General features: G+C 39.1%; 1 protein-coding gene across 12 annotated transcripts in view; it reads left to right on the forward strand.

The window, feature by feature from the left end:
* PIEZO2 (piezo type mechanosensitive ion channel component 2) overlaps positions 1-26687 on the forward strand; it is a 313781-nt gene that overhangs the window by 184985 nt on the left and 102109 nt on the right. For 6 of the 12 annotated variants that reach the window (XM_040586706.1, XM_040586713.1, XM_040586711.1 and 3 more), the window contains exons 6-8: positions 1045-1255; positions 4059-4272; positions 20833-21001. In XM_040586706.1, the coding sequence (XP_040442640.1) occupies positions 1045-1255; positions 4059-4272; positions 20833-21001 (594 nt within the window). The remainder of the gene's footprint in view (positions 1-1044; positions 1256-4058; positions 4273-20832; positions 21002-26687) is intronic. The other 6 variants (XM_040586708.1, XM_040586714.1, XM_040586717.1 and 3 more) reach the window with 1 other exon arrangement.

Consider the following 26687-nt stretch of genomic DNA (forward strand, 5'->3'; position numbering starts at 1 on the left):
TACAAGTTCAGATTAGTGCCAAAGAAGCTATGCTGTATTACACTAAGTGAGAACCTGGCTCAAAACTATTACTTTTTTTTAAAAAAAAAAAAAAAAAACACACATGCCCCTATGTGTCTGTGAATGACTAATTTTTCCATAAATTGTATCTTTGGGTGGGCCTCTTGCTAATCCTGCAGATTCTCACCATGGGCTGATGATTTAGTCTGTATCACTCAATAGCTGTGTATGTCTTCTGGTCTCCAAGATACGATGGAGACTCGCTGGTGAAGGCCACTGCCAAATCCTAACAAACTGCTCAAGTACGAGGGGCCTTTACATGTTTCCTTCTTTTCCTTTTTCCGTTGTGTAGTTCTCAGCCACTGGTCTCATTTTCAATGCTAAATTGTTGCAGATCATCCAAACTTTCACTACTTCTCTCATGCTCACTTTTTCTCCATTTCTTATTCTCTTCCTGAGCCTCTGCTTAGTGTGTTTTTTCTCTCCTAAACTGCCCTTCGTTCACCAGTGAGCTATCTGTCTATTTATTTCACCCCTTGTTACCCTGTCTCAGATCACTCCTACCTGCCGCATTCTAGGTTCGGTATTTAAAGTCCAAGTAAGGGTTCATGGAGAAGGGTTTTGAGATTTGTTGAGGAGTATCAACGGGAAGGCACTTGTGTTTAGTGGCTGGAGATTATACTTGAAGCCACTGAGCCAAAGAGGAGTTTAACAGGTAGTAGAAAGATGGAAAGAGAGCTGAACAAACCAAACCAAATTTCATGTAAAAATGAACAAGCAACCTGTCAATGCACACGTAGGACTGCAGTCTTTCTGAGAGACAATGCTTAACATCCTTTTTACTAGTGACAGATCTGAAGCAGGAGCCATCAATGTACAACTCTAGCTTTAGTACATCTTTCTTAACTCTCTTGTTACCTGCGTGTAGTCAAAGACTAGAAGACTTCATTGTTAAATAAGATACGCGTGGGTTTTAATGTCAAATTGCTTTGTGTCTCTGTCTCTCTTTTGCATTCTTGTTCTCTTTCCCCCCTTCTCCTTCAGGCTGTAAGAGAAAAGTTAGAGCCAGATGATGCTTTGATATATGAAGAGGATCTGGATGATGAAGACTGTGGTGAAGCAGAATTTGAGGAAACCATGAAATTAAAACTGCTGCGTAGAATCGCCTCCCTAGCATCCAAACTGAGGGAGTTTATTGGCAACATGATAATCACCACTGGAAAAGTTGTTGTTACAATTTTACTTGGTTCAGCAGGTTGGTGCATTTGAAAAATTTCCTTCAGAGCTCATTAGATTATGCATTTAACAAATGACTTATCAGCGCTTTGGCACCTGTGGGAATAACAATGGAAATTTTTAAGGGAAAAGGAATTGCTACTGATTTTATTTAAATTAACTTTTTGGCAGGCATTGGGATATGCTGAGTGGCTTAATTTTTTTGTACTAATACTGTGTGGCCCTTTCATTCTATTTACAACTTTCACAGTTGCTGTTAAAACCAAATAGTTGCATGTTGTAAGTGACTATATATTATATATATTAAAAAAACCAACAATGTGAATTCATAGAATTGGTTCCATTGCTTCCAACTGCAAAAAGTATCTGTATTCACATAGCCTTAAAACAAACAAACAAAAAAAAAAACCCCAAAAACAACCAAAACCCCAGGAAAGATTTAATAGGTTGACCATGTAGGGTATAAAAAGAGGGATAAGCAGAATTTACATTGTGTTTTGATGTGGTTGAAAAAAATAGAGGTCTTGCTATGATATAGCCAACCTTTTTATAAGACATTTGATTTAGTACCACGTAAGCAGCTACAGCTAGAATGGAAGTGTACAAAATCACTGTAGGTTGTAAGTAATGAATGCAAAATTGGGTCATGCAATTGTAAATTAGCATTTATCTGCCTACACACATTTGAATGGAGTCTTTAGATATAAAGTGTAAGTACCAAGTGTGTAGTTAACACACGAGTATACTAGTGTATGAAGGTAATACAATAGTATAAAAAATATTTCATATTGAATTACAAAAGCTGATCAGATGTGGCCCTTTTAGTAAGGCATATCTTTCAGTAAGGTAAGATTAGCTGACAGCCTTACATGTAGCCAAATGCAAAATAATAAATCCAAAAAGGGGCAGCAAATATGTTATGTGGATCACCATGGGCCTGATGTCAGGGAAGAGTGATGCATTAAAACAAATAAAATAATAATAAAAAAAAAAGCCTGAAGCCATTCAGAAGTTGCATGGGTAGGCATCACCATGTGTGAGGATGAAGAAGGATCATGCAGCAGTGGCAGGGGACAGTTTCTTCTGAGTGGTGATGACCAGCCTGTCTGCAGAACTCCAGCCTACATGGAGAGCCAGGAGGTATTTGGAAGAGAGTTACAAAAAAAGGACTTGAGGTCTGGAAAGCCTGTGTTCCAGAAAGAGACTTTGAGCTTAATTAGTTAAATACTTCCTTCCTCACTGTGCCAAGAAAAAAAAAAAAAAAAGATGAATGGTGATTTGACTGCAGCCTTGAAGTACTGACAAAGGTACAAAATGCCTCCATTTTTTTAACGGACATCTAATCTAGTATAATTTATAATATGAGCCAATAGTTAAGTGGTAAACCAAGGCAATTTCAGGCCAGAAATAAATTTTGAATTTTTCACAGCCAGAGTAATTTCCCATGATATAATAAACTTACTAATGGATAGAGTGGATTCTCCTTCTCCTAAAGTGTTTAAATAAAGACAAAGTATCTCTCTGAAAGAAGAAATAAAATAGTTACAGGCTTGAGGCAGAAATTGCTGGGGGAAGTTTTATAGCCCCCATCATGAAGGCAGTTGGAACAGATGATCCCTGTGGTCCTGGCATCCTTTTAAATCTGTGGGCCTACAGAAACACCAGCAAGTTATATGCTGGAGCAGAGACAGAGTACCCTAGGCTAAAGACTTGGTCTCAAGCACAGTGTGAAAGATCTGATGGCGAAGCTCAGGCAAAATGACTGTGGGTAAAAGTCCTTACAGTGCCTGAACTCAGCCCAACTGGGGACGGACCCCCAGAGCGCTGTCCCTGAAAAGCAGAGCAAGGCAGCACCAGGCAGGATGCAAGGTCCTCCTGCCAGGGTGGGTGGCCCAGCTGCAGGGCCAGTGGGCATACCGGAGGCAGGGGGCCACCAGGAGCCTGCAGGTCTGTCCTGAGGAAAGTGGCTCCTAGACGTGCACTAGTAAAACACTTAAAAATAAATTGAGGCTAGTGTTCCTGTTGGCTTCGGTACTGTTACTTTGGAGACTCCACTGAACTTCTGTGCTGGATGTAAACTCTCGTATGTCGTTTTCTCATGGTTGCCACTCTTAGACATGTATGTCATTCCTGCTTCCTCACTTATTTTTGTAGAATACCTGCAGAGCATCGAGTCTCCTTCACCAGTTAGATGTTTTCATAAGTGAAATACTCTGCTGCATGTGCAAGAGCAAAAACATTATACATACGTGAGACAGCAGGGTCTTTGTCATATGTAAATTACAAGTTTCTAAGAGTTATAGATTTTTAAAAAAATAAAACATTTACTGAACATTCTCTAGATTTTATCTAGATCTCTTGTTTTCAACATATGCATCATGGGTTTTTTTTGGTTTTAATAACTCAAGATATCTCACAGTTTATATGAGAGGGCTTTTCACTGTTCATCCATCATGCTATTTTAGCATCTTGCACTGGAAATTCATTTTGAAGTCTAATACACCAGTGCTTTCAGGCACTATTGGCTGGCCCTGCAGCCATGTTTCTATGGCTTGTGAAACATCTTTACAAAGAGAAGATTTCATCTCAGAGGAAGGTCTGGAGAATGGTTGTGTACTAAGTGCTAAGGTATGGCATAAGTGAACAAAAATAAGGTCCTTCTCTTATAGTCTCAGAACTAATAGCAGTATTAAGAGCTAATTGTAATAATTAGCATAAACAGTAATTCGTTTAAATTGTTTAATACACTTCTTTTCAGACAATGTTTAACAAATGCTGATATTTCCCATACTTTTCCAACCCTCCATGTTTTTATTTTACAGGTATGATGGTGCCATCTTTGACCTCAGCTGTTTATTTCTTTGTATTTCTGGGGCTGTGCACATGGTGGTCCTGTTGCCAAGCATTTGATCCGCTGATATTCAGCTGTCTGTGTGTGTTAATGGCTATATTCAGTGCGGGGCACTTGATTGGACTTTATCTGTACCAGCTACAGTTCTTTCAGGAGGTTGTTCCACCAAAAGATTTCTATGCCAGGTGAGGGAAATTCCTTTCCTTTTTAACTGTGGGCACATGTTGCCGTGCTCCATTATCACGTGTTGATGCAAATGATCTTCCACATAATGCTTTGGTAAATGTTATGCATAACTTTATGTTCAGTCTTGGAAGAGTTGAAGCATTTCAGGCTGAATGATTTTGAAAGATAGCATGGTGACAGTCCTGCCTGGGCGGTTGTAAGCAGAGAGCTGGGGCAGGTTAGAAATGGGAATGGGATTTTGGTTTTAGTCATCCTCAGGTGTGAGTGCGAATGATTTGGCTGAGACAGGAGATGAAGGAAGTAGGTGGCAACGTTGATGCAAAGGCAGTGTACACATGCACATTTTTTGGTAGAGGAAAGGAAGTGCTCTGAGGTCTGTTGTCATAGTGTCTTAACTGGGGCAAAAGGCATGTGTGGTGCCTCAGTGCAGAGACTGAGGGCTGCTGTGGTACTGCACGTGCTGTGCATAATATTAGATTGTTAATATAAAAATTACCTCTGGTCGTGCAGAACATGCTGGTCTTACGTTCATACCAACAGCTACCTCACTTAAGTCAAAAAGCAGCATTTCTAGTTACTGCTGCAGTAAATATCGATGGGATGTGATTTCATTGACCCTTTATTTTTTTACATACTCTAATCTAAAATAAGATGAAGTCATGGTTGTATTTTACTCATTACTGCTTTTTTCCTGCTGGATTACGATTGCAAATAGTTTCTTACGGTATGTGTTTTTAGTGCTGTAGTAATCCTTACATTAAACTAAATGTAAATTTTATTTCTAGTAAGCCTGTTGTTCCTTTTAAGTATTCTAAGTTGAAGGTGAAAGGGTGTTAGATGTACTGTGGAGACTCAGTCAATGATTTATAATTCAATGCATCATTAAAAGCAGTAAAAATGAGTTGCCTAGCTACAGTAGGTGTTACTTTAGCACTTTTTTTGACATTTTATTTAGCACAGGTTGACAGACGTGTGTTTTGTGATGTTGGAATTGCTGATTTGAGGGGGGCTGATCGGGAGGGCATAAACATTACCTGAAAAACCGGACAAGATCGGCTTCGTTTAGGTTCTTCTGCGCCACCTAGAGGTCAGTGTGGGAGAACGGGTGACTTCTAGTACAGTAAAATCCACACGACTTCCCTAAAAACTTTATATTGCTTTCTCCTTGTATTAAGAAAGAAAACATGGGTTCCAAATTCTCAGCTATTTGGCTATAAGGATATAATCTCAAAATGTTTTATCCCCAGACAGCAATAACATTTTCTGAAGGAGAGGAAGTGTGTGTTTCATACCATTTTGCTAGAATACATGAGACTCTTTTCATATGCAACATTTGTAAAAGTCTCTTTTTTTCTTTTTAATGTTTTCCTAGTAATTTTAAATTACTTTAATTTTATGTACTTTATTTTTCAGTTAATTTAGTCTGAAGCTTATTTTCTGCATTTAGATATTTTTTTTGTAAATTCCACATTTTATGATAAAATTTCATTCAATACAAATATGCCACTTAGGCTCTAATTTTTTGAAATTAAAAAAATCTGCTTGCAAGTAAGTTGCCTCTGCTTCACTGTAGAAGGAAAAAGCACCTTCAGAGCTTGGAGTACAAAAAGTCCCAGTGTTGGACTTTGGAGTATGTACTGACTTTTTTGTAAGCAGAAGAATGATGCTGTCTTCTTGCAGACTTTGTCTTGAACAGGTACTGTTGGGTACTTTGCCTTTTACACATGATATCATGTGGGGGACTGATGTTCTAAATTACATAGGCAGTTAGGTTTGAAAATACAAAACACCAATGACAACTCAAGGGAAGCTAGAGTAAATGTATCTTCCTTGTTTCTTTAATTGCAGTTCTTTCTGCTGTGGATTTACTTTGATCTACTTTCAGGGAGATGTGTTTGAAGAGCATCAAGACAGGTGCTATCAGTGCTTGGAAGTGCAAATCTGAGTGTGAGGAAAAGCCACTAATACGATTTTTAATGATTGGAGTCAGATTGGCATATAAGCAGTGGCTAGAGGAGGAAAATGAGAAATGCATGTAATGGAATGGTGCAGAGAAATTATTTTTGCATTTTTCATCCTAGAAGAAATTTGATAACTTGCTATTTTATGTACCATCTTGGATTGAAGCAGAGCTAAATATGCAGAATTCCCATTAATACTAGTGGGTGGCTTGCATGGGTAAATTATATGCTGAGAAAAAAAAATCAGATTCTCCAAATTCTTCTCTGCTATTCTCACCCAGAATATACCGTTTGATGTTTTGCAAGAGGAGGACAGCAGATTGTTCTCATACTTACTGAGTTGAATGAAATCTCCTTACTTAGTTGCACTAAACTCTGTATAAAAAAACACAGCAGGTATTTGCATGTCTTAGCTTTAGGGCTGTTACAAACTGACCTTTATCCACATATGAAGGGGAGCTGAAACACACAGAAAAAAGGGCTTTTATTTCTCTGTACTTTTGAGGGCTTGATCCCCAGGTTAAGCTCTTATAAAATGCAAGGGCAGATGTGAAAACTACTCCTGTTAGGCTGCTGGTGGATATTATTTTTCTTTGCATGGTGTGAGACTGGTGTTTTAGAAAGCTGCTAATGTTGGTATTTCTGGGTTTGAGTTCTCAAGTTGACAAGAAATACACAAGTTGTTTCTGATCAATAAAAAATGCGTTGTCTCTGAATAGTAATGCATTCAGCTTGCCACTGTATCGATTGATTTCAGACTAAATGAAGTTAAGCTATACCCAGACAAGCTGGAATGTTCTCAACAGTATCTTTCAGCTAAGATCTGCATCATCCATGTGCTGCTCCTTCCTTTTAAGAATGCTTCAACTGAAAATTTGGCACTTGTGATTTTAAGAAGTGATGAACGCTTGTCCCCAGAAGGAAGCAGTTTTCTTGCAAGGGATAGTCCGAAACCTGGTGAATTTACATTACATGAAACCTTATGGGGTTTTGCAAGCAAAGTACTTCCCCCCAGAATAGGATACTGTGGTAACATAGCCTTGTGTATTCGCCATAGTACTTATTAGCAAGCATGAGGTATTTATCTTCTACAAAGTTTCAGATCTGGTGTGGCGATCTGGTTCTGCGATGTGCAGATAGAAGTGGCATAAACACAAATACACGCTGAAATGTCGTCCTGTGCGCGCTAGGATCTGCAGATTTAAAAATGTGTAGGGTACTGAAAAGTCTTAAGTATAGCTGATGTGGCAGGGGCAGGAACACTAGCAGCAGAGCCTGCATGAAGGTGCCTCTGCCACTAACAGCTTTTCTCCTCTAGACCAGCCCACAGTGGAGAAGGGAGCAGCAGTTGTTCAAGGCAGTTAACTAGTTGCATAAATTAACACTGGATAATTACGAACTGATATCTATGAAATAAAATGTTCACACTCATTTGTAACTTCATTTAATAGGTATTTTCTGTGCTGGCTTGCTGCCACATTGCAGAACTGATGATTTACAGAGATGGGAAAACAAAAGCAAGAAGTATCCATTTAAAGCAAAATTTGGAAAATATATTTCTGCCATAAAATTCTTTTCACCTGAGTTAATAAAAAAAAGTCAATGAACTAAAATTACTTTAGAAATTATGTACACAGTGTCGCAGCCTGAAAAAATATGCAATAATGTGTTCACCATTTTTCAGATTGCTGACTCCTTTCTTCCTGATGTTATTTATTTTGGCAAAAGGATGTAATTGGGGCAATGATAAGGCCATGCCAACATGAAAAATAGGATCAGTGCAGTGGTATGAAGTTTATTTTGAGTCAGTAAAGTTACTACTGTCCAAAACCATGCTTATAAGCGTATTTGTTGAAAAATCCAGTAGTCCGATCTAAATTAAAATCTATATCCTTTCAGAGAGTTTTAGGTCTATCTTGTATTGCTTGTAGTTGTTAGGGAAGTAGTGTTCAAAATAGCTTAAATATAAATGGTTTAATCTATGGGAAGGCATCACCCTAATAAAGTGAGGCAAACCTAGGAGTCCAGGGAATGTCATCCGCTTCACAGTGGTACATTATTTCACATGTTTAAGTGAATGGGAATTTGGAATTACACAGCTGATTGCTTTATTGCAATCTCCTCAGTGGGAAAGTCTAATCTAAGGTTGTCTTTTCAACAGGAAATTTTTCATCTAAAGATGCCTCTAAATCTCTTTAAGCAGGACTTTTTAAATAGGTTTTCCAATGATGAGGAATAAGCTTGCTTAAATGACTGTGTTCATTTTGGAGGGAGTGTTATATTGATATTTGCTACAGATGGTAGAATCAGACTATCCAGTTCATTTTCGGATTTTTCTGAGATTACAGTCCAAAATTCTCCATTTGGCTTCCCTGAAAGCTTTGATCTAGATTAAAAATTTGTAGCCCAAATTCTCTGTTTATACAGGTAATAAATGCTTAAGCACAGTCTTTAAAATATTCCTGGAGTTGTCAGATAAGGGTAGGACATCCAGCTGTAATTTTTTATTATTTTTTTTTAAATTAGAGGCTAAGTGTGCTAATAAAATCTCAGCAGAAGAGCCGACATTGCCACAACAGCAAGACATAGCTGACCGATTACCTTGTTGGCGGTGTCTTGCGTCTCTGCAGGGCAGGGCACTGACCTTGTGCTGCTTTTGTAGCTCCACGGGAGCCAGGACCTGGGCAACATGTTTCACCCGAGCTGCAGCCACTGCTGGTCCTTGCTGCAGACCATCTGGCACCTGTCTCAAGGTGCCAGATAATACTTACTTATATACTTAATGTTAATCCCATATAAATTTCTGAGGTTTTTGGAGTCACCTTGTAACCAGGTCATAAGCCAGCATTCTACAAGACGGGCTGTCTGAAGTTCATTTGTGTATCCCACATTGAGCTGCCCTTTGGCTGCAACAGCTTTCGTGCCTTCTGCCATATCTTTTTAGCCACTTACTGCTGTGATACTCCAGCACCAACTGACAGGGCAGAGACCTCTGGGTACATATACTGCCCTTCTTCTGTTTCCATCATCCTCTATCAGCAAAAGCATACTTCGTAGTTGCAGAGCATGCTCCAAACCGTACTGGACTAGCCACCTAATTTGTCATGATGACCAGATTAGAGCCAAAATTTCTTTCCTGCAAAGGAAGAGAAATTAACTAATTGACTTTATTCTTATGGAAGTTACAGCTGAGTTTCATATTAGCAGTAAGATGTACCACATCTTAGGAGACTTAATTCTACTTAGAAGACTTTAGACTATGTGCTTTCTTAGAACTTCATCTTCAGCTTCATTATCTATTAAAAATTATTTTGCAAAGGAAGTGAATGATTCTGTTAGCAGCTTAGAAATGCAAGTTCAGACTCCCATTGACAAAAGACAGTAATCATCTTTGCTGTTATGGTAAACTCTTTCTAAACTATGGGGTAGCCCAGGGCAGGTGGGCTCATCTGGGCTTCCTTTCCCATGAATGGTTGCATGAGATGATCTTTTGAGGACCCTTCCAACCTGGGCTGTTTTTTCTGTGATTCTAAGTCTTCTCTTGAATTGTGTTATTCTGCAAACGATGTTTTGTCCCAGGATTTTGTGCACCCCACAAAGTGAGTTTCTCAATATTATGCTAGGAGATGTTTCCATACTAGGCAGTAAACAGTCCATTTGCTGTCAGCTGAACAAATCATCAGAGTCTGTGCAGTCTTTATTTTTTTATTAACTACCTAATAATGTGTATCTGGTGTCCAAAAATATTCACAACTATAGCTGTGGCTGGTGAGTGGACAGTTATCAGAATTCATGACAGCATGGCAGAAGAGTCAAAAATGTAGGTGAACCAAGGAGTACTGGAAGGTTCATAGAAATCTTCTAACCTTCTCCATTCCATTTGTTTCTCCTTCCTTAGAGGAAGGTCTACATGTTCTTAACAAGCCTTGCATATTCTCTAGTTCCCTTTTAGTGTCTTACTTCACTGGAACAAGCTAGTGTGGTTTGTATCAGAAACTGCTGAAGATGACTGAGAAAGGAAGAGTTCTGTTTAGTGAATCCCACTCAGAATTTCATTACAAATTTAACCTTTTCCAAGAGTGAAAAAGGTTAGTACATTTTTTTACTGGTTAGATTTTCACACTTTCAATGATTCTGATAGCACTGTCTGGAATATTCAAATGTGATAGGAGAACCAGTGGTGGAATTACCAACGAGCTGTAGCGATAAGGCTTTGGAAATGTTTAAAAACTACTCACTGTTGTGAGATTTCCAGCTTAGTATCTGCCACACGGGCATTCAGAGATTCATCCAAAGTGAATTCACCTCTTTCAGTGCTCACTCGGATGGATTCCTTGGAGATTCACTCATCAGTGGACATGTAACAAATGTCGGTGCTGTGCTTACTTTATAGCAGAGTTGTACTCAACTTTGATTTACAATGATTATCTCAGGTTTTAGTGGAAGTCCAGTGGTGGCAACAGGAAAGTCACTGTAAACTTACCCAGCTTTACTAGGGAGAATTTGCAGCCCTTTCTGGTCTTTCAGTGGCTATCAATACCTATCTCTTTTTGCTGCATACTGCAGTTCTTTAAAATCAGCCGGTTCTTGTTTGTGGCAGGATTACAGCAAGTTTGAAACTCTGAAAAAAAAAGCAACAGATTAGCTAGTAAGTAAACCGCAGCAATTCCTCTGGCAGAGCAGCCCTTCCCAGCCTCCCTGGCAGTCTGTGTGGTGGTGGCTCTCCATCCCCACAGTAGAGCTGTCAGCATTCACCGTAACTGCCGCCCTGCACAAAGTGCCAAATTTAGCCTTGGCAGAAGCAGGTACAACTTTATTTACGTTACTGGCATTGCACCACAGGTGATTTACATCCCTCTATCTTCCCATGGACTTGAAAGGGATGCAAACTGAGAGACATGCTAAGACCTTTCAAAAACAATGGGTTTCTGCATGTGGGACCGGCTGGTTTCCAAGTTGTGTTTTGCTGCAGCAGCGTGCCTGCGACCGGTGAGCTCTGGCAGCCTGGTGTAGCTGGCCCTGGCCCCAGGTGGTTCTCGTTAGCGGGGGGAAGGGAGCCTTGGCGCTCTCAGCAACATGTGTGCTGTATCCGGAAACCAAGCATAAGCTGCAAACATAAAAATCAGTCGCCATCACATGACGTAATGTTGGTGAACTGCCACTTCCTTGCTGTCTCCTGCCCCTAAATAGCTGTGTGTTACCATAAGAATAGCCCAAGGTGCCTCTTTCTTGGGCTGTGTTGAAATGTCGAGGTAAGAGGAACAGAGGGAAGTGACAAAGATTTGAGAAGTACTGATCTGCCATGATGAACTTGCCTGCTGATTCTGGTTTGACTGAACCGGGTATGCAATCATGCCCATAACAGAGCCTCCCCACTTTTGCGTCCACTTAGGCAGCTGATTCGGCCGGGCACCAGCACACCGCTCCGCTAACAGAAGCTCTGCTCATGGTCAGGGAGAGCTGGGTTGCTCCACTCCCCCATACACACTGTGTGTCTGTCTACATGTATCTGATTCCCACACTGACACTTGAATACAGACTCCCTGCCCATCACAGGCTGTCCTATGTGGACATGCAGAGGACGACTGTGAAGAAGTGACCCTTTAATTTTCTTTTCATATTGTTACAAGAACTCGGATCTGCATGCTGTGGTCATTGAGCAAGTGCCTGAAGACAAGGACAGAAAAGGGACAGACAGACAGACATCAACCCCTCTCCCACCAGATTCGGATCACTATTGCTTTGTGGTATCAGGAGACATGGATTATAATCGGCAAACTTCTCTTGGCATTACAAGCTTGTCTTTACTGTTTTCCTGAGGTCTGCTTGCCAGCGTTTATTTTCATACTCTGGCGTGCCCAGAAATTGTGATGATAAATATTTAGCGCTTATGTAGTTCTTTGTGTTTCCAGCTCCATGTATCAACACTGACAAATGAAGCATCCCACGTTCCTCAGAGGCAGTACAAAGGCAGCCCTGAGTAACCTCAGTGGGGCACACACCGGGGAGTTAGTCCTTGTCTGTGCAAGAGGTGTTCTACATCAGTTTCTCTAAATCCTCAGAGTGGATGTGCATAATCTCTTGTTTGTGTTCATTTAGCTAAAGCTGGGAACTTACCAATAATAGCTGAACCAATCAGGTACAGTTTATAACCAGTTTAAAATCAGCTATGTTCTACAACTTCAGTTTTGAAATTAGGCATTTCCCCCACATTTCTCAAGCCTTATTGTTCATTATCCCATTATCTTCTTTCCCATATCTTGCTATTTTATTGTCTTTTTCTTTTTAAAAACAAATGGGAATCATAGCTTGCCTTTCTGCCATAGTGCATTCTCTGCTAAAAAAGAATGTCATCTTTGCTCATATTTTCTACTGCAGAATCTCTTAATTTAGGTATCAATCACTTTTGATTTTTTTTTTCAGTCCCTTTCACCGCCAGCTGGTTAAGTGGAAAATCTCTTTATCCTCTGCATGCATCACTGAACCTAGCAGACTGTCCCAGTGTGACTGAAAAGTATCATCATTCCCTTTCAGAGGTGGAAAAATTCCCTAACAGGAAAGTTAGATGAATTGCATAACCGCCCCAGATAGCCAGGGCTTGGAATAAAACCCAGTGCTTTTGGCTTCAGTCTTCTGTGTCCTTAGGTTCTTAGATCACAGACCAAGTTGCCTCAAAGTTGAAGTGAGTATGAAGCTACGCTTTAAAACAATTTTTGTTCTTCTGCATATGTTATTCTAAGAGGTAAAAGTAAATCTCTGAAGCTGGCAGGCAGTTGCATGGTTAGTTGTACTGGGTTGCTTGCACATGGTCAGGTGGCAGCACCCCGCTAAACGCTGATGCTCACCGGGGTGGTTTGAGCATGGTCTCCTTTTCCTAAATGATTTCTGCTGGAGCTTTACACTCAGTGGCCTAGCTGCGTAAATGCATCCGTCCTCCTTGCACCTGAGCTTAGGACACCAAGGCTGTCCGTGGGCTGCACTACCTGCCTGAGTTTTGGAAGCAGGCTGTCCTCCCTTCGCTTCCCCTGCTTTGCCCGTGTGAGACTTTCTGAGGTGGGACTGTTGGCTACTTTCCTTTCAGCAGCTCTGCCAGCTCACTTTGAAAAACCAATAACCTCGGTTACTAATTGGCGCGGAAAGACATCGTTAAGCCGTGCCTCCTGCTGTGTGCTGAGGTGTCCGAGCTCACCCTCTGGCAAGGGGAAGCCTTTGTGCCCATGGATGTTTCTGAACATGCCTTCAGTTCTCCCTCTCCCACTTTCCAGATGGCCCCTTAGAAACCTGGGCCTGTTTTCTCATTCCTTTAATCTCCGAGTAGAAAATCCAACTAACCATTATTTTTTTTTTAAATTTTGTTGGCACAGTTTGGGTGGCGTCCTTCCTCAGGTGGTGCTGTTCAGTATGAGTTGTTTTTCATTCCCCCGTACGGTTGCGGGGAATGTGTGTGTACATGAGGAAGCAGAGTGGATGGCAAACCGCTGTGCCTGGTGCCAACCAGCCTTCTGCACTGGGGTGGCTTTTCTTCCTCCACCCTCTCATCCCAGCAGTGCTGCCTCAGCTCCTGAAGCCTCCATGCTCCCTGAGTTGCCCCTGTAGCTGAGACTTGGGAAAATAACCCTGCTGCATTTACAGTAGTTTTAGTGACAGAACAAGCAACTTTCTACCTAACTCTCTACCTAACACGTGAGCCAGGCTACTGCTGTCAAAGCAGTGACACTTGTTCCTGGTGAGGAAAGATCATGTTGAAGCAGTTATACTAGCTAAGGTATCAGGGACCTAAAGCAATTTATTCTGCAGCATCAACCCCATTTCACCTTCTTCTTGTCATAGTGTCTGGTGGTCCTCCCTCTGCCAGATGCTCAGCTCTCTGATTGGGATGAAATTTACTGGAGTTGCTGCTTCAGCACATTTCTTCATCAGATTATCACCTCTGGAAGTCCCAGCAAAGGTCCCCAAAGACTACAGCTACATCACTGCTTTTCTAGCTTGCTGATGTGCTGAAAAGTGCAACATCAATATCAGTGCTCACCAGACACTCAGAGCACAGCTGAGCTGTGTCATGGCTAATGAAACGGTTTGGGGATCCGGAGAGGAAACCCACTGGTAGGATAAATCTTCTTCATGTGAGGCTTTTGAAGATGGATTTTGTCTCAGTAAACAAGGGATTAATAGACCCACATCTACTATCACTTTTATTGATAACAGTGGGGAATTATTGCCTCTAAGGCAATGAAAGCATACTAGGAATGAATAGTGGAATAGAAAGTCAGTACAAAGCTTGATTATTGGATGAAATGTGCTATATAGCTCACAAATCTTTATGTTCAGACTTAAATTCCCCTCAGGGAAGCTGCCTTCTTTCAGATATGTGAAGAATTTGAATGTCTGAGGTTTGGTCATTTTTAATGGATGTCCAGTCTTTAACAGCTTCCAGTCATGTAGTCTCAGGGAAAATTCCATTATCTGGTTACTTTAAAGAAACAGGTTATAGAGCAATTGCTATTTAACATCCTGTTTTAAAGTTGTTAATTCACTTGAGAGCAAAAGAATTTTATTGTTGCTGCTTATATGGTTTTTATTTTGTTCTCCCTGAATTAAGATTTGTGTTTTATTTACAGTTTTTGCAAGCTTTTATGTAATTTGCAGCCCTTAAAGCTATCCTTTCTCCTCTCTACAGCTTCCTGGATTAATGGCTCATAATTTCTCTCTGTCCATTATATGGATGATATTAGCACACAAGTTTTAAATTACTTATTTTTTCAAGAGGTTTCTCATCCAATAGATTTGTGTTTGAAATTAGTTTTCCTTTAAAAGAGAAGTCATTGATGTTCAGAAGAGGGTGGGAGATATACCAGGGCTGGTTTTGTCATTGCCAGAAAAGCTTTGATCCAATACAAGCTATGGAAACCAAGACCTGGTAGAAAAAAAGTACGTAGACATCTGCTAAAGAGCTATAGAAATATGATGACATTAAAACAAAAGTTAAAATGATCTACTTACCTACCAAGCCTACGTTCACTGTGTGTATGCCTGTATTATAGCGTTGTGATAGCAACACTCTGAAGGAAAACACTTCCAGTCTTAGTCTACATTTTCAGATATTTCAAAAAAAGTTATTAACTGTTAAGCTGAAATTTATCATAATACTTCTCAACCCAAACAATCAAATTTTTGTGTTTTTGTTAATATGGCACAGTTCCACTTAGCCAGTTCTGAGTTATCCAAGTCTGAACTAAAGCAGGGTCTAGGGCTTTTAAGCACTAAAAATATACTTGCAATACTTCTAAAAGCTTGTATCACTCCAAAATGGATAAATTTAATAACTTTAAGTCCATCTGTGGACTGAGATTTGAGTCTGCAGTATCTCTGTCCACAGTTGTCCTGCTGAGCTGAGGAGAAGGCATGAAGGATCAGCTCCTTCTCTGTGGAATCTTACAAATACCGTGACTTGGAAAGACAAATGCCAATTTTCCCATTCATTTGTTTTTTTCCCTTAAAAAGGCACTTGAAACCAAATGCCTCCTTCTCATCTTAACCCTAATTCTTTGGGACGCTTAATGCATTTCAGCCAACTTTCCCACCCCTTTCCTGCCTGTGTTCTGTTGTTTGTATGAAAGTGTGTCAGCTCAGTGTACCCTGGAGCATTAGCCCCAGTGTGGTCTGAATTCCCAGCCTATAGCCTAGAGAGCAGAAACCTTCTGGAAGGCAAGGATGGGCCTGGAGGTACCATGGAACTGGCTGAGTCCTTTGCAATGGCATGTATTTCCTTAGGCATATAGCCAAATTATATATGGGGGAGGAGTGGCGTTCCTCACAGGATTCCCTTGGAAGGGACTTTATGGATATAATTTTATGGATCGTAACTTGTGTGTAGCTCTGCCATCCAAGTACAGAAAACTCAACAGAATGGCTTTTGGGGGGCTGTGTAGGAATGATATTTTCTGTATGCTAATTTATTTTGTTAATTGCTTTTACTCCTTACCCCCTCTTCTCCCCAGGAAATTCTCAAATTTGGCAAGAGTATGTACCTACTTTAAGTCAATGTTTGAAAAAAAGTTTCACTCTTCAAGGGTTTAGGACATGGCACTTTCAGTATTTCAAGTACTCTTCTTCATGAATCTCAGTCTTCAGGGCTTGGCCTGTGAAGCACAAAGTTTTGCCTTTTACCCCTGTATTGTCATCCCTCTGTCCCCAAGAAAAAGATTTCTGCAACAACCGTCATCACCCTACAACCACCACCCTCCCCAAAAAGGCTAAATTTTCCCCCCATTTCTGGGTCTTTACTGTTGTTGAATTTCTCTCTGTCGGTTTTTTTCTGCTCTCTCCTGTCCCTCACTTTCATTTTCTTCTCTTATTCTTCTTCCTTTTATTCTCTTGTGTGGCCACTTTTAGCATCTCTATTTTAGAGTTCAGCTATTCATATGTCAGTCAATCTTGATATTCCATTTTCCTACTGCAGACTTGCAGGCACCACTCCCCTCTCCGTCCACGTGAGGAGAGCGAAATAAATATGCAATAGAAGATATCAAATTGATAATATATAGAATAATACACACATATATATTTTCTATATGTGTATATATATTATATATCAGTATACTGTATAGATATATCTTGGATGTACAGCTGAAAATGATAAGGCAGTAAAAGTTTTGCTTTATATTGAAATCAAGATTGAATGCCTTTCTAAACAATAAACTGTAATTCAACCACAATTTATTTGTTCAGTATGAGAATTATTGTGTATCCTACATTGCGCAGGATGTCAGAAGTATTGCTTCCCTTCCTGACCTTGGAAATTATGAGGCAAATCCTGGTCTGAAATCAACTGCTAAAACACCAGTACACACGGAGTCTGAACTGACAAATATATTTTTACAAGGAGAAACGTTCCATATCATTTTTACTGGAGGCAAAATTCCCAGACCTAACAGATCTGTAATTAGTATATTTGATTATTCTACTTATTATTTACATGTATTTAATTTTTTTATGTAACCTTTTTTCATATTTAATACCATGACTAATTACTAACACTAATTCTTATACTATAGTAGTGTAATAATTAAATAATTCATGCTGGAGAAGTTTTAGTAATTTACATAATGCAATAATAAAACATGGTACTTAGCAGCTCCTTAGGTCAAATATCTGTGGGTGCCAAAGGAATTTGTTTTTCTGTTTTCCATGAAAATGGAAATTGCTCTTCTGAATTTTTATGCTGGACTGATATAAAAAGTGGGAGGCTTTTTTATGGTAACAGCTTACAGCTTTGTCAGTCACAAAAGATGAACATGCATCCGCTAAAAGGATGGTTCACAGATTCGGTAGGAAGCTTTGCTGGGAAAACAAACTTAATAGAGTAGGAGCTGGACAAAAAGATACCACCTTTATTTTAAGAACAGTTTTTCATGGTTTATTTCAGAGCATTCCTCAGTCAGACATTCAAGTTCCTCTTGGCCCTTTATGGTTTCTAAAATTTTCCAAATTATTTCTACTATACTTTTTTTTTTTTCTTAATGAAGTGCATTTTTCAGAATACCAATGAGGAGACTTTGAAAAACACAATTTTTGCTTCTTTGTAGGAATAGAAAAAATAATCTATTACATCTTGCAAACCTCCAGTTGTTTTTTAGATTACATGCAGTCTTTTGAAAAGCGAAGTATTTCCACTAGAAAATGGTCTCTCAGTATTCCTTTTATTTATCTTCTGTATCCAGGCACGCATACACTTGTCTTGTTGGGCATCTGGTTTCCCCCACTTAGGACTCATTCTGACTTCATTGATGGCATATGTGTATGGTGGCTAAGATAAAGTCCCACTAAGATCAGAGCTGGACACAAATATAGCTGATCATGACCAATACTGAATGTAAAGACATCTTTGTGGAATGAAGTATGCAGAACTGAATAGTGCCCTAATATGTGTTGCTTACAGTAAATGCTATACATTTTATGGCAGTCATTCCTGTGTATTTAAAAGCTTTGAATAAGAGAAGATGACTGTATCTCTGAAAAATGTTCTGCACCAGCAATTCTCATTGAAGACAATGTTGAAGCATAAATATTGAATGAATAGCAACTTGCAGGCCAGAGAGAATGAGCATTCCCAAGATGTCAGTGTATTTGGAATTTGGTAGACAGGGAACGTTGTGTTGAGTACCTTTGTGACTAACAAGTCTCAAAACCTAAAAAGGATTCAGAAAGGAGGAGCAGTTCCTCTAGACTTGTGATTTATGAGACAAAGTGAAATGGGTTAAATAAATACATTGCTGGTCACGTGGCAACTAAGAGGGAAGAGATGCGTTATAACTTACATATATTTGGTGAATGCAACACCAGAAGGGAGCAAAGTCCAAAAGTGTAATATATGGATAATTTGAAGCAAGCAAATGAAACTAAGAGAATGAGAATTTAACTGAAACATAATAATATTTACTAACTGGTAGGATTATGTGGAATGTTTTTTTCAGTAGAGATAAAAGTAAAACTCAAGATTTTGAGACTTTATAGTTACATATATTATAAAATATTATCTGAATTGAATATGTGATATGAAAATCATGTCTGCTTAACAGAAGGGTCCAAGGACCTTCAGGAGCTTTCCCTCATTTCTGTAGGACATACTCATCACTCACTGTCAATGGAAAGACTTTTTACTTCAGTAAGAATTGGATTTCACTCTGATTCTGATATGTTTATGAAACAACAGTATGTGTATGTGCTTACACAGAAAAGCTTAAAATGAACCAAAGATGGAGAGATGTGTTGCGAAATAGAGGTAGAAGATGAAACTAATAGGAACTCAAAAACTCTGATCATTGAAGGGCAAAAATTACAAGTCAGTTGGCAGAGAGGAACACAGGCAAAACAAGATGTTCCCCTATGATGATCGAAATATGAACAGAATACACACCAGCATCAATTTCAGTCAGATGGAGTCAAACCATAACACCAGCCCTGAATAGCCCTGAATGTGCTTGGATGCTATGGAAGTTTGAATCTGGGTCAACTCCAAACACAGCTCTGTCAGCTCCTTTTAAGTTACAAAAATTTATTTTGTATGCAGGATCTTGCCCTTTTTTTTTTTTTTTTTTTTTTAACTTTTCCAATCTTGGATCCACCCAAAAGCTCTGAGAAATCTTAAAGTTTATAGCCTTTGGCTCGTGTTAACAATCAGAATGAGAAGTGAATGCAGATAAATTGTTCAATAAAATGCTATAGAGCTCTAGTTTTGGCAGTTAATGGTATTATATCCATGCCACAAACCCCCAGTGAACGAACAGGTATAACTTCTCCTTTTTTATATATCCAAAGGGCAGATTTCAGGCAGCACATCTCTGTTGAATATCATACTTACTCTTTGTATTCATTCACCCTTTCATGTTGGATCTTACTAGGTAAAGGAAGAAATAATATTTTAGACATTTAGAATTTACAATTAAATCCTCCAGCAGAAAAACATTTGGGTTTTTTAAATGTATGTTTTACTCTATCAGAGTAACAACAGTTTGGGTTTGTTCTATCAAGAAATCATTCTTCTTAATTGTCTCTTAGAATCAAATCTATTTCTTGGAAGAAAAAGCTTTGGCACAGAGCAAAACTGTTTATTGTGAATCCTGACATATGCTACTGGTAAATCTATGCCCTAGCTTTGAAACTCTGCAAAATATTTTACAGTGAAAGAAACAGATTAATTAAGATTTTCTGCTAGTTTTGTTTCAGCATCTAACACATCTACAAAGCATATGACGTCTTCTCTTAATTTTAAAATGTTGTTTGTTCGTTTTTTTTCCTTAAGTGGCTTTTCTAACATATGTTTCTTTCTTGATAGAAATACTGTGACATGCCATTTTTTCCAGAAATAGTCAAATACCTCATGCCACTACAACTACATTATACTGCATTATACTGCATTATACTGCATTATACAACTACATTATACTGCAACTACATTAATATTGTGGAATTTATTTATCTTTTTTTCCTCAATGATTTGGTCATCCAGAACAATTGCCTTTCTGAATGTTTTCCTTTTCTGTTCACAATAGCCATGAGTTTAGTGGACTTCTGTGTGTTTATAAGTATTTGCGTAATTAGATAGCAATTTATTAATAGTATTAGTTTAAAAAAAAAATCAGTATGATGTTCAATGTGCAGTGGAGATGTACTTTACAGCTCTGTCCTGGCAGACTGAGTGGAATGGTGTTGTATGTCAGTTTACTAAATCACTCTGAAATGTCATGTTGCTGTGATTTGCCAAATGGCCTTGCAGCCAGATTTTCTCTCCCCTTTTTCTGTAGCTCTGGGCCTACGGGGTGCAGGTCATTTAAAGTTTTCACATTGGACATGGTAGATGTAATAATATTATACTCCCGTTTCTTATGTTGAAAACCAAGTGCAAAACCCATTCCTTTTCACTAAATATATGGAATGAAATAATCACTGCATTTTCAATAAGATAGCAAATGCTCTTTTTGAACGAGGCAGTTGGTTTTACAGGTAGGCAAAAATTAATGAAAAAAAGTTTTTTAAACATTGTAAGATTTGGTGTTCATTCTCTTTAACTTGGTTAGTTGTCTTTTTTTATATCCACAGGTTGTTCGGTGTCACTTCACTTACTCAGACAAACTGCTCAAGCACTTGGATGATCATCAAAAATCAGGAGTTGCATTGGTATCACCATGCTAATCCGATTTTACTGCTGGTGATGTACTACACCCTGGCAACTCTTATCCGCCTCTGGCTACAAGAGCCCATTGTAAGGGTAACTTCCTTCTCTTTTTTCTGCATTAATGACTCATGACTAATGACTGTGAGACTGGCCAATGCAGATACTTGCTAACAAAGGTGCAAACATTCAGGAAAGTTAAGGGAAATAGACAGTAAGTGCAAGCTGGTACCTTAAATTCAGGTTTTTTGATGAGTGGGACTTTTTATGTAAGGAATTGAATGGCAGAGCATTAATGCTTACTATAATTTGGAAAGTCAGTATCAATATGAAGTAGTGGTTGGACTCGGTTGACTTGATGGCCTTAAAGGTCTCTTTCATCCTAAGTGATTCTATGATTCTAGTGTAGGTGCTATCAAACATAAGGCAAACAGCCAGGACTTGTCTAGCAGAACTGAAGTAGGATACAGGCTGGATACAAGTAGGATACAGTCAGATACACACTGTAGGATACAGTTTTATCAAAGACAGAACAATTTTCTTAAAATCTTTCCTCCTGAATCTGTGTTCCTGAGTGAAAATCTCAGCTTTCATTTAAGAGCAAGAGAAAAAGGAGACAAAAAGTAAATTTTTACTTTTGCCAGTTTCAGAGGAAAAAAGGGAATAGAGGAACCTAGAGGTATCTTAAAAGCTTAGAAACTGGAAGTATAAAAAGGATGACCCTAAACATTATTTATTTCAATCTCCTGATCCTCTGAGGTTTGACATGAATTTTAGAGTTCAGATTTAGCAGTGCTGTAAACCACAGTGAAAACACTCATGACTGAGCTGTGAATTAGTGGAGTTCATAGTAGCAAGTCAAAATGTTGAAGGTTTTCGTATTTTAAGGGTGTTTCTTCATGTAATGGATAATGTAACAGTTTAATATTTTAAAATGCAGACAAAATACATTGCCTCTGAATTGAGATGTCTGATACTTGGGGTTTGCATATATTGGGCTTCATAATAAAAGGTGAATGATGCCAGAACTGTCAGCCTGAGTTATTAAAAAATCATGCCTTAAGTCTCCAGAAATCGTAAGACTGGCTTTTGTAAAGTCACAAGATTGTGGTGCAGTGCCCTCTGGCATTGGGTTCTTTTAGGTTTTTTTCCTATTATTTTTTTTTCTACAGCTGCAACAGCTGGAAACTTGCTTTTTTGCTTTCCTTATGTGAAAACTGAGATTTCCAGATAGTAATATGATTTTAGCATTTGGGCTGTAACTAAAACTTCACATCTCACAAACTGCATAGTAAAATCATAAGAACTACTCACAGAGGAGGAACCCCATGTGAAATGCAGTCAGCGGGAGCTGTGTCATCTCAGCATCTCTGGAAATTAATTTCCAGTACCCGGGTTGTTTTCATCAAACTTTCACCATCTCAAAGTCTAGGAGTTACGGTGCTTTTTCAGGGGAGAGAAATGAGCCCGTCTGTCTCAGGATAGAGTGAATCCTGCAAGTTCCTCCAGGGACTAGAGAGGAACTATACTGGTCTTGCCTGCGCTTCTTTCTTTCAGCCTACTTGTGTTGTATGCGATGGATATTCCCATAAGACACTGAAATGAGTCTCTTGAGAACTGGAAGCAAGTCAAATTAGAGATGCTTTCTTAAGCAACTGAGCTACAGCGAATAAGTATTAAGAGAGATCAATTTAAGAAAAGCTGATGTCTCTCAAACCCATGGCTACATGAGAGGCAATACAAAGTCTTGGCACTCCCATGGGAACTTCGGATGCCGGGAGAATGATGCTTCCCTCCAAAGATAAATGGGCACTTAAAAAAAAAGAACATTGTAAAGAAAATTATACCCATGCATTAATACTTATTTTTTTAGCACAGGATATTGTAATGCAGGTATTTCTCATTAGAAAGAGATGCTGAGATCTGCAAAATTTATCGTAATTGACACACTTTCTCCTTAAGGCTTTTTTTTGTCTATATGCATTTTGTTTTTCCTTTAGTGGTGCCATGGATCAAGAAATAATCTTTCTTTTACTAGTTTTCTGCTGTTAGACTCTGTTCTCATTTGTTTAAACCCAGAAATAATGCATTGCAGGTTTCATTGAAATGTTTTTGGATTTGTGGTGCATTTGATTCATTATGGAACAAAGTATATAACGTGCCTATGCAGTCTGCGGTGATTTCAAAGATACACTGTATTTAGGATCTCACCCCTAACCTACTTATAGCTGGATGGATGGCAAAGACAATGTGCTATGTGCTGTTTAGTGTAAATCATTTGTTCTCTGTATACAGCTATCATGTACAGTAATAAGTGGCTCATCTTAGAAATTTTATTTAAAAGAATCTCTTGAACAAAACCTGTTTTGAACAAAATGTGTATGGCTTTATGCATAAGGAAATATTCAGTCTAAATAGATGTACATAAGCTAAATATAATACTGGCATAGCAGATTCTAAAAACAGAGTAAGACATGTAGCCTGATATTTTTTCTTTCTTGTGTTGAATTGCATCTTTGGGTCCTCATGTAAGCAAAATTCCTGCTGGCTTGCAGCAGGAGTTGTCTCTCAGACAGATGCTTTTGAGACTGTTTCCGAATACTGCAACTGATGAACAATTTTACAAGAACAATGCTGACTTCAAATCTTGAGTTTCAGATTGAAGTTTTTTGTGTGTGCACCACAGTCTGTCAAAGTATGGCATGTATGAGATTTCAGTATACAGTCTCTGTGCGGGATTCTGTATGGATCTTACTCATGTAAAACGCCCTTGGCAGTCAGTGGAAGTTTTGCTTTTCTTATGCCCACTATTTTGGATCCTGATTTGTTTTAGCATTGAGTCTTGTGAAATTCTATCTTTGCAAATAAGAAAAGGCAATCTGCCTCTGGAGATTTCAGCTCATAGTTGTAACTGCTAGTACTGAATGTATGAATAGGGCCCATTCATTCCCGCCAGTGAGTGGTAAGGAATAGTACAGAAGTCAACAGAGTTACAGCAATTTAATGTAGCCTCCTTTTATGAAATTTTTAGAATTGTTTGAATTAAGAGGCGTTTGAGAGTTGGTCTGGTAGTGGAAAAAAATGGAAGAAATAGACAAGTCAAAGGACTCTTACAAGTTGTGATCATATGACTAGTACTGTGTTTTCTGACTTTTCTTCTTCTGAGAAAAACAAGATTTCCCACCCTTCCCTATAGTCTCTGAGGCTAAAAATATGTTCCTAGAATCACTGTCTACATCTTAGGTCTTCTGGTATTGTTTTGGTCACCCTGGTGCCAAACTAAATGCTGTTGATAAGCTTCTTTATGGTCCACATTTATATTAAAGTTTCAAATGGCAGTGACATAGAATCAGTTTATTTCATCTTACAGTTTGGCTAGGAATGCCCCTTCACAATCAAATGTAAATACACAGTCCTATGTGAAAAGGGCTACCATTGCCTCTGAGAAGTAAAACTAAATTAATAACCATTGTTTATCTAAGTCAAGATTTTAAAAATAGGACCTTACTGTTAGGATTGGAATGGAGAGAGTTTCAAAACCAGCTAGGATGTTTGAATGTCCTGTCCCCATGGGTAGCTTTGCAGACTTCTGCCTGGCATACTGATTTACTCTTGTTCTATTGCACCAGCTGTTTTTGCATAGGTAATGAGAACACTTATTGCCAGCTAGTTCTCATTAAAAGCCTAGTTTGGGACCCTGCCTTTGAAGTACCTGAAGTTCAGACAACAATTACCTTTTATACCATCAGATACCTCTTTGTTGGCAGTAGATAAAGTTTAAGCAAAAAAGCAAGTACCAGGATATTTCTGTTGCAAACCAAAAGTCAACTTAGACTGAATTTGAAGCAGAAATACAACTATCTGCTAAGTAGAAAGGACAAAATAGGCAAGAGAAAAAAAAAAAGAGTCCTTCAAACTGTTTCAACTGTTCCGGTTGTTTTGTAGTTAATAACAGGGTAAGTTCAGCATAACACTACTAAAGCTGGTGTGTAATCTATATTTTGGCTGCAGGTCAGCAAAGTACTGAAGTCCTACTGAAGTCAGTAAGACCTTGCCCCAGGTTCCACAACCACTTGTGTACTTTGCTGAACAGGGGTGGTTTTATGAAGCAAGACAGCTGTAGGAATGAGGATTTGACTTAGTACTCTAAACAACAATACCAGTGGAGATTGTGATGAGAGGAGGTAGAGTTTTGGTAATTCTTTGAACTTGGTCATTCAGAGTTTGTTGAGCTTTGATGAGTTCAACAGCAACGTAGAACCTGAATCAAGAACTTTACATTTATTATTAGAATCACTTGTATTTGTACATGACTTTTTTGCAAACAGTTTTTTTTAAAGCAGTACTTTGAAGCATAGGTAGGTATACCTTTTAGTCCTCACCATTTCTACTAGTTTTGAGATAAACATTCAGGCATTAATGGATGTCAGAGTGGTATAGCCACTGCTATTATTATTCCACAATATTCACTTTACATACTTGCATACCTTCCTCTGAAATTTTGAATACTTATTATTTCCATCAGAGCCAAAAATATAAAACCCACATGAAGTCTTGGGAAGACAGGAGAAACCAGAAAACCAAGTAGAGAGAGGAAATAATAAAAATAAAAAGCAGGGTCAAGGTCTAAGGTTCAAAATGAGAAATTGGGCAAAGGCAGAGGGCAGAGTAACCAGTAGTAGCAGATTCTCCCTGATGTTATCGCTGGGCCTGTGAGTCCTGCAGAGCAACACTGTGCTGAAGATGCTCACACCTTCCACATGCAGCCCACTGGTTCCAGAGCATCCCCTTTCCTCCCTTTAGCACCACGCGGTTGAGCTTCCTCCTCTTACTGGTATAAACAGCAAGGTGTTGCTGCTTTGGGACAGCTCAGCTGGGAAGTTCAAGATTGCAGAAGGAGGCACAGTGCAGGAAGAGGTCTGGAGGAGCCTGAAGAGGAGCTGTGACCTAGCCTGGTTTGTGCACACATACCCAGGTCTCCCGCTTGTCACTGTGCTATCATGACGTCCATGTTAAGTCTATTTGAGAGGCCCCATACCCCTACTGGGCCATAGAATTATGATGAGTTAAGACTGGTACGTTAGCAGTCCTCCTCAATTTAGTGGTAATAGTTCCTGTCACAGATGAAGAAGTAGAGGATGTGGATCATGGACAATCACAGTCACAGAACAGTCCAGGTGGGAAGGGACCTATGCAGATCATCTCATGCAACTCCTTGTGAGAGCAGGGCCTCAGATTAGGCTGTCCAGGGCCAAGTCTTGGATGTTTCCAGCAAAAGCAGTCAATGTCAGTGATTACTTGTTCTCACAATGATATTTTTTTTATATATATCCAGAAGGCATTTCCCTGAAGCAAATTATGCCCTTAGACTCTTGTCCTGTAATGATGCCTCCTTGTGAGAAGAGCACCTCTGTCTTCTCTAAAACTACAATTTAGGTATTGGAAGGCTGAAAAAAACACCCTACTTTCTGAATTACAGGTACGGCCTGATACTTGCCTGGTGCAGTGGAATAATTACATCCCTTGATCTGCTGGCAGTACTCTTGCTGATGCAGTCCAGGACATGTTTGCCTTCATTGCTGCTGGAGTTCACTGTTGGCTCATGTTCAGCTTGCTGTGCACCTGGACTACCTGAGCCTATTCCACAGAGCTGCTTCCCACACAGTCTGTCCACAACCTTTACTGTTATGTGGGTTTATTCCAGATGCAGGGCTTTATCTTTGTTAAACCTTGTGGATTTTTTGTTGGCGCTGTCTCTGTATGGTAGCTCTTCCTTCTAGCC

The sequence above is a fragment of the Falco naumanni genome, chromosome 3 (assembly GCF_017639655.2).
Source record: "Falco naumanni isolate bFalNau1 chromosome 3, bFalNau1.pat, whole genome shotgun sequence".
In the NCBI taxonomy this organism is placed as follows: domain Eukaryota; kingdom Metazoa; phylum Chordata; class Aves; order Falconiformes; family Falconidae; genus Falco; species Falco naumanni.